At 39.4% G+C, this 9,269-nt stretch overlaps 1 protein-coding gene across 1 annotated transcript; it reads right to left on the reverse strand.

Moving 5' to 3' along the window:
• Positions 1-5,287: 5,287 nt before the first annotated feature.
• LOC119744564 (octopamine receptor-like) lies at positions 5,288-6,983 on the reverse strand. The gene has a single exon (XM_038220540.1). The coding sequence runs from the start codon at positions 6,912-6,914 to the stop codon at positions 5,595-5,597; it is 1,320 nt and encodes a 439-aa protein (XP_038076468.1). The 5' UTR covers positions 6,915-6,983; the 3' UTR covers positions 5,288-5,594.
• Positions 6,984-9,269: the final 2,286 nt, after the last annotated feature.

The following is a 9,269-nucleotide window of genomic DNA, read 5'->3' on the forward strand; positions in this document are numbered from 1 at the left end:
TTAATAATTGCGTGCGCTCTGTGATCAGCTTTACAGTTGTACTATACTTGCCTTGTCTTGTTTCCGAAATTCAGACGTAAAAAATTGTGAACGAACGTTCTCATGTTTAAATGAATTATCAATTGACGTGTTTGACATTAATTTTCATTATTGGATCACAGCGTTAATAATTAACTCAAGCTTGCCAGTTGTGCATCTCAGTACAAGATGGATGAGGCTCATTTTGTCGGTGTTTGGGGAGTGATGAGGATGAAATGATTACTAATCCGTTCTTATAATGAATAAAATGACGACGGAAGAAAACGCTATCGATGGAAAGAACAAATACACGCATTATGCAAGGAACGAACACTGAAATAACGGTTTGCAGCCTAGCCAGGAAAGCGGCCGCCTGTCGGGCCAAGGCTTTCGTTTTTGAAATTTGGTGAAATTAAAAATTCAAACAAAAGAGTCATTGCCATCACTGAGCCTGTCCAAATGCTTGCAGGAAGTTACAGGATCGTAATTAGGCCGTTTTCATTCACACACAAAAGAATGACCTTTACTGCCACTGACTAAATTTGTCACGTTCGATCACTGTTCCATATACCAGAATATCGCATTCATCAGCGTGTTTTAGTGATCGTTGCTGTCAACAAGCTCATTCAAGCGTGAACACTTGTTTACGGCCCTGAAAGGAAGGGGATGGACACCCCCAGTATATGTTGTTCTATCATCGCCGCACGTTATTTTTTTCTAGTGCCCAGCCTTTATGCGTTTTTGAGACTGATGTCTGGCAAAGTTTTGACACAAATATCATGAAAAGGGACGTTGTGTCCGCGCAAATTTATACATTTTCGACGCAGTTATTTATCTCCGCCCCATTGCAGTAAAGACAGCAAAACACGCTCATCGTGTGCGGCGGTAGCTTTTTGATTTTTATTATGTACAGAGTGGTTTGCCTCTACGGTCCGATTGAACCAAAATTTGCGCATGCGTTATACCTGTATTTATATATTCTGGTTTATTATTAGAAATAAAGTATATTGCACACACACAGCATACATGCTGAAAGTACAATATTTACAAACAAGCTCAAAAGGTCATACAGTTACAGTTACAGTTAAATTTAAAAGGGAACAACTAACAAATAGACATGATACAAGGCATAAAATTCACACACCAAAGTTTAAAATTCACATTCCGTACAAAAGATGATTTTAAAAGATAACGTGGATGTCTCTACTATAGACCTAACACATCACATTCATTACAATCAGGATTGTAATGAATGGATGTTCAAGTTTTTCTTTTTGACCGGGGGGGGGGGGCAGAAATGTGCACCCTCCCCAATGTGTATATTAGTCTATGGAATATCCCCTTGCGCAACAAGTTACGGATGAGGGCTCCGTTGAAAACCGGATGGTACTCAGACTAGTATAAGATTACCAAAAATATCATGATTAATCCATGCACGTGAAATTTGGCATTTATTAATTATTATGGGCAAAATCCCTAAAAACAAAAGATTGGACGATACAAGGGGTGATCGTTTTTTTCTCAGTTTTGACTTATTCTCACACTCCAGTAGTCTCCTGGCATTGTGTTGATCGGTATCCATAGAAACAGGATGTTTTTAATGAGGCACGTGACGTTCGTGACTGGGCATGTGGACTTGTACTAAGGCTGCGACCGAATTACTTGGATATGGCCAGCTGGTAATACGTCTACATGTGCGGATCCGATGTATATTAACAGCATGCAGCCACTTCCTGGATCAATTCTGGATCCACCTTGCTAGCCCCTCCCCCCCCCCCCCAATATTGGCTCTAGAACCGCGCCTGCGATTAACAGAATCATTTTATCACCAATTATAATTTATTTTCTCTTACAACAAAATGTCACATACAAGTCATGATTTCATTTCTAGAGGCACTACACACACGAAGACACGAGTTCCAGTAGAATTTACAGCCAAAACAAATTGTGATCTTGTATTAATAAATGGATATGTTATGGCACAAGCGCAATCCAAAAATTGTTTTGTGTACAAAATCCTTTATTTTCTAGCGTTTTTTTTTCTTCTTCAGTTTTTACAGTAAACAACTGTATCAGTGATAGGCCTAAAGCCTTTTACTAAAATTAATGTTATCACAAATTATACCATAAAACATGATAAACGATAACAAGTAATACTAGAAACAACACAATTCAATCAATTTCTTGGCAGGTTATTCCGAGGGCCTAGGCGGCATTTGAAATCCTGACAGCATGGTTTGCGATTAATAAGGTTTTTGTCTCTCATCGGGGACGGGAAGGCACTTGTCCTCCCTCCTTAGTGAAATTTCACTTCTTTTCTTAAGCAAGTGAAAACGCAACATGAAAACAGGTAAAAGCATATCCTTCTCTACTTAGAAAAAAATTGTGGCAAACAAAAAGAAAAAAAAAAGACTATCAATCAAGAAAAGTTCATTTGGGCCCCGGAAAAAAACCTGGATACGCCGCCACCATCAACTATGTTTATAAACATAAAAACGGGCCTTTCTTTGTCGTGCTTGGAAAGATAAATTTCAAATTGCATTCTTTATCAACAGATCAGTGCGTGCTTAGATTTGAATGAACGTCGTCTGGCTGAACATTCCAGATTGGCAATAATCGGACAGGAAATAGTAAATCATTAATTGAAATCCTGACCCAAAAAGCTGCACTGAAATCCAAGAAAGTTATGACTTACCAAACACGACACGAATGCTTAGCTTTTATATATCGTACAATTGCACGACAAGAGCATTGCCGTAAATAGAGTCCTTCTAAAAACAACCATTTTAGGTTGCCATTAAACTGTATGACCTAAACCGTATCAAACCAGCCGACAGTGGGTGTGGAATGAAGCTGCCTACTCAATTTTGTTAATATATAAAGAAGTACAGATACAAATTACTTTGTTTTTAAGGTTGTTAAGTGAAAACACTAATGTTCCACCCAATATTTCAATTTAAGATTAAAATAGTTTTCGATGGTTAATACAAAAATAAATAATAAATGGCTCTGGTATTTGTTTAGTACAAGCGCCAGTATGTATATTTTGAAGATAGCCAAACAGGCAATTGTACACGCATATTCTCAAAAATTGATAGTGAGAATATTTTTTTTGTAAATGTTGCAGAAAACATCTAAAAAGTGATATCTAGTCAACGACACATGTCCTCTTCTAGCTATAGGATATTTTGTGGCAGACATCACTTTACAGTAAATTGAAAATTAACGTATTCATTTGCAACATCAAACTTGGTAATCGCTCTCCGGTTAATTTCAAGAAAGTTGAAAGCCCATATCTCCCTGTTTTAATTTATTTCAATCGGTGTTGGTATGGTTGGCTCAGTTGTGGGCGCGGACATTAGCGACAACAGAAAAACAAACTGTTACATTTTTGTCTTTCAAGATTATTATCAACAGCAAAAGCCACAAACGATGTCAGATTTAAAAATATTTTTTAAATGCAAAAACATGACAAAAGCTGTTGTAATGAGGAAAACACGTAATTTATGGTCGTATTTCACAGTGCTCACTAGCAATTTGTACAGGGTGAAATGTTTAAAGGGCAACAAACAAAGCAATACTAGATATTGCTCATCAAATTTTGATGAAAAATGGAGGAAATCATGCGAAGAAGCATCGCGCCGTGCCGTAAGCAATTAGCTAATGCGTCATTGAGTCGTGAATGAACTCCGTAATGATGTAACGACGGCACTATACTAATGGTAGAATAACTATACAATTCTTAATAATTCATGACAGCATGAAGAAAATCGCAATTGCTATTAGTGTACATACACTGTTTTATAAATTATAAATTGAACATTTGCGTCGGATTTCGTAATTAAGTCTGTGGGGCGTTTTCGCCAAAAACACCACCGTATCTTGGTCGATTCAAAGAACAACAATGCAATAAATCAGAAGCGAGTAATTAAAACGCTAACCTGTTGAAATCTCAGCTCATAAGATTTCATACCTTTTGAGAAAATCGAAAATGCATCTCCAATTTTTCTTGACACAAAGCGTTTTCATGGAAAGCGCGATGGCCTGCTCCTAAACCATATCGAGGAAACTATGGTACTTCCTCTCTACTTGAAAATGACAGCAAACTAGACGCAATAATTTCACAAGATGCATGACCATATTACTAACTTACAATCAAATATGATATTCCATGATATTTTGACAGTTTCTCTCTAAATTCCAAAGAGTGAAATTAAGGACTATACGTTTTAGAGTGCAAATCACTCTCATGTTCGATTGAAATAGTCTGAAAAAAGAACCACTTCAGTCAAAGCTCGAGTGAAACCTTGATCTTTTATGATTGAAGAAGTTTCACTCCAAAACGTCTAGTTCCTACTTTCCGGCTGTGGGATTGAATCTTCACTCGAATGGAGTGAATTTTCATTCTTTGGAATGTAGAGAGTTCATTTTAAACGTTTGCAAATGGTGTCTATCACCTTCGAATAATTTGTAGCAAAGAGAATGCCCACAATACTTTCGTTTTTCAATAAGATAAGCAAAGGTATTAGTATTACTTTTACGGCACGTGGCATTCACCGTAAGGTCTATGCAATCGAGGTAATACATGGTGAGTAAAAATGGAAACCACACTCCCTATATTTGAAAAGAAGTTCTGCATGTAGCACGTTCAAGATCTAGGAGATGAAAGCCCGATTAATATAAGGTGTTTTTTTAAGTAAATGAATCATTCAAAACAGTTATGTACTTTTCCAGTTATGGACTTTTAACCACAAACATAGTTTATAATTTTGTTCACGGATCACGATAAAGGTAAGTGATATTTCAGCAAAACAAAACAATTCACATATAAAAATAAAAACATACCAGAACGCTCCACAACACCATGAAGCTGGCACTTATAACTTTTATTTTAACACATTCTGCTTTCAATGTTAAAACAACATGCTTTATAATGTCTGAAGTTCATAGTCTGGCCCTTTCATCTACTTGGCAACACCGAGACTTATGGGATTATTCTGATATCATTTTCATGATACGACATGGTTTCATTTTAGTGAAATATCACGTACCTTAAATATCATCCGTGGACAAAATTCTAAAATTGTGTCCGAGTTCAAAATTCTATAACTGGAAAAGACAGTACACGAGTGATTTGATTACTAAAAGAAAGCTTATTAATCCGAAATTTTGGATTCTAGATGCTCTGTGGTGCGATCTGAGGCAATTTTTGACCACTTTAACCATTTTTTAAAGGAAAAGATGGCGGTGTACGCAGTGCCTGCCTTTATTGCGACGTCACTTAAAACAAAAGGGGTTACTTTGGGGGGGGGGGGCATGGCCCCCGTTGGCCCCCCGGATCCGTCCTTGTCGCTAAGTCTTGCCTATTATCCGACAATTGAAGATGACTCCATCCTCGCAAGGAAACAAATCCATTCCATTTATTGTTGCATCATCGAAAGATAACCGCATTTGCTTTGTGAAAGAGTCAAATTCACTGCAATGTAGGCATACCACTATTATACGTCAATCATTCACATGGCCACATTTTGACCGAGTCACACGTGACCGGTCACATGATAGTCACATGTTGATTCCTATCTCATGTTTGATCCCTTGAGGCAGTTCATCTTCCGCACAATCTTTAAGCATTCCTCTCTAAATCTGTCATTGACGAAGCTGTAAATGGCAGGATTGACGGCTGGTGTGGTGTAATACAAATGCTGCAGTAGACTCAGAAATGCGAAGGCAACATCGTTAGTGTCCTTTAAATATGTCCATTTCTCATCAAGCATGTAAGATATCAGCCACATCAGTAAACGAGCAGACCAAGTCACTACGAAGACAACCGTTGCTAGGAGCAACATCTTCCCCGTTTTGCTCTTTTTACCCTTCTTAATGGCATGGTCAGTTGATTCATTGTGGTCAGCGGTCAGTTTGGTCTTAGGACCGTGGTCTGATCCTGTGTCCTCACTAGATGATCCTACAGTTGCTATAGCAACCTTTCTCTTCTCTTGGCAGTCCTTAAGACAACCGTGACCAGTCTTGACTGATTTCGGATTCGAGTCAGTTTTTTCTTTAAAGCTCCGACGAAATGAGACAGGCGAGCCAGCTCGTGTTCGGTTCCGAGGTTTGATCAGTTTCTGTGAGATTCCTTCGGCTTCACCGATGCTGTGCCGGCGATTATCTGAGCTCCTCGAATGAAGAGATATTCCTATCATGGAATCTCCAACCATCAGCATCCCGGTCAGATGATTCGAGCGACCTGCTTCTTTGTCGCTGGACTTCTCTGCGGGAGCAACTTGGATAATAGACGGTCGAACTTTCAATCGTTTGCGGACCTCACGATATATCAACATGTACATGGCCAGGGATGTTATCATCATGATAATGAACGCGGTGGCCATGACGAATAAAGCGATGTAGACCCAGTAACGGTCTACATCTGATCCTGTGATTTCACAGGATTTATGGCCTTGTGTATCAGTGGAGGCTGTGTAGACTAGCACTGCGGGGAGAGTTAAGACCGTAGAGGCAACGACTCCAGTGAAGCACACAATTTGAGCGCGTTTGTGGGTCATCCAGCCGAGATGTGGGCGACAGATTGCCAAGTAGCGATCTACTGCAACTGCCGTGGTGACAAACGCGGAGGATAATTCACTAGCTAAGCCGATCCAGCTAAAGAACCGACAGATGAAGTCACTAGAGAAAGAGTCCTCGTGAATCCAGAGATAGAATCGGTAGCCAGACAGTGCACAGATAAATAAATCCACCGCAGCTAAGCCCAGAATGAAGACGCGCGTCCCCGTACGTTTAGTTTTATTGGCGTAGACAAGAAGAACTAGTATGTTACCTGGAATTCCAATGATTGTCACAATGGCCAGAAGGCTGACTAGAAACCAGGTATACAGCTGCATGATTCTCACATTTATCAGGTGGTTCAATCACTCAAAGACGCAGGTGTTTCCAGCAAGGGGTATGGAAACAGGTGCATTACGAACAGGTGTATTTACATGTCATAAAGGCAGACGCACTAAACCTTTTATTAAAAAAAGGTGCATGTTCACGAGACACGATGCCACAGGTGTTTAATATCGGCCCATCTGCGACACTTTCTGCCTTACTGGTAAACCAAACCTGAAAAAAAAATGATACTACCTTTTGAATGTTCCAGTTCATTGTAAGAACTTGACAAAAAGACATAATTCACGCACAATCTTCACTTGGTGAAAATGTTAAATGAACTATTAAAAAAAATGAATAGTCTTTGTCAATTAGGTCTAGCATCTGCCCATTTTTATTATTCGTAAAGACATGATAAACAAGATTTCACCTACCTTGATCTACCTTTGTTTGCTTTTGTTCAAACGGTGTTTCATGTTAAACGTCTTGCCCCATCGCGGTGTCGGTTAAAAACGGGTCAAGCAAATCAATTCCACTCCTATTCGTCAGTTCAATTCAGAACAACCAATCATAGTTGACAACAGAGAGTAGAAGGCTAAAGTTTTTGTAATCTGTTCATTTCAATCGCTTCATCTACAGTCCAATATCATCTCCTTATAAGCGACAACGACGAGTAACTATAAGAGGCACGAACGTGTCCACGCCACTTAACTCGTGGAAAGAGCCGATGAGCGATTTCATCCGGTTATGAAAAAGATGCATTTATAGGAAATTTACGGGCGGTTGTTCTGGTCAGTAATGCATCGATTTATCTTGAATATCCGAGGCAAATTTGGCGATGAATCGGACCAAATGCAAATAGAGCTCACAGCTACCGATGTGGCGGTGATTTCTCCCCGGCCAAGTCTGAAAAGGAGACACGTACATGGGCGGGGACATCAAAGTCCAACAGTTCTTCAAGTTTTGGATTTGGTGATAAAAATTGCTGTTCCGTCAGTGCCGTGTAGAATGAAGTATAGACTTTCAAGTAGAGCCGCCCTCTCTGAGCATGGACTTGTATCTATATATATATTTTTTAAATAAATATTCTCTCTTATGACTTCCGCGTCGTTTCTCGTTGAAACACGCATCACTATACAGCGAGATAACAGACGACGACACCAGAGCCACTTCACGCTTACTGCGTGCTTGTCAGTACTAATGCCAAGACGTCGCCTTCTGTGAATACGATTTCATGTTGTTGAGATGTTGAACTCATGTCCAAGCAGACAACACAATTAGTCGATGACACAAAATGACCAATGACCGAAGTGACCCTTAGTGACCTCAACCATAGCCAAGGGTGAATAATAATGTTGCAGTATACATCTACAAAGAGCTATCATGAACTATCTATCAACACGACACACTTCGTACCATAAATGCACATCGTCAAAATTTTGACCTGTTGCGCTTCGTTATGCAACTTGGATCGTTTCGCCGCACATTTTGGTAGGGAGAGTCAAACACAAATTCTGCCGCCTTTTACTCGTCGGGGGATGTATAAACCACAGACAATTTTCTATCTACGAATAAATTAATGAATCTATCGATTATTCTTCGCACATGGAAACCCAACAAAGGAAGAACTTAGGCATTGGTGTCCTTGTGGTGGCGGTGAAATGCGTTGCCATGGGAACGCATCTCTGCTTGGTTTACGTTCCTGGTGACGATTAAGTCACCGAGCGGCTGCGCTGGAAGACAATAGCCGCTAACATGCAAAGGTGGTAAATTATTACAGTTTCCATGGTAATAATAAAGCGGAGATAGCAGAAAGGAAAACAAAATACACTGACGAAGGAATTCGAGGTGTGCCTTGATGCGAATTCACCTAATTGGCCAACAAAATATCATAAAATAACAAATGAATCAACGTTAAAGACAGCCGTCACCATGATACAGCCAACCAAATTGTAAGCTTTGAATTAATAAAAAAAAAAAGCACGTGAAACACTGACAAAACAAAAGGAAATCAACTCACAAACACACTCGTTTGCTTCAATTCCTTGGAAAAGTACGACGCTTTTGCCTCTAAATTAAACACTACATCACCCCGTACACTTTGCATAAACATCGCTCTCATCATCACAAACGTAGGCCCGACTTTAAGATTTAAGCCAGTTTGTGAGAAATCTCGATCTAAAAATAGCTCACAAAGGAGGTAAACTACAGGTTAATTATTCCGCTCCAATAATTGATAATATTCAGCAGACTTATATGTAAACCAAGATCGTATAGTTACAAATTCTGCTCGTGTAGGTGTTACTTTGAGCGATTATTGCCGTTTTGCGAAGGCAATTTTTTTGGGCGATTAGAATAGAATACCACAA

This window comes from Patiria miniata, unplaced genomic scaffold, assembly GCF_015706575.1.
Source record: "Patiria miniata isolate m_02_andy unplaced genomic scaffold, ASM1570657v1 HiC_scaffold_7, whole genome shotgun sequence".
Lineage (NCBI taxonomy): Eukaryota > Metazoa > Echinodermata > Asteroidea > Valvatida > Asterinidae > Patiria > Patiria miniata.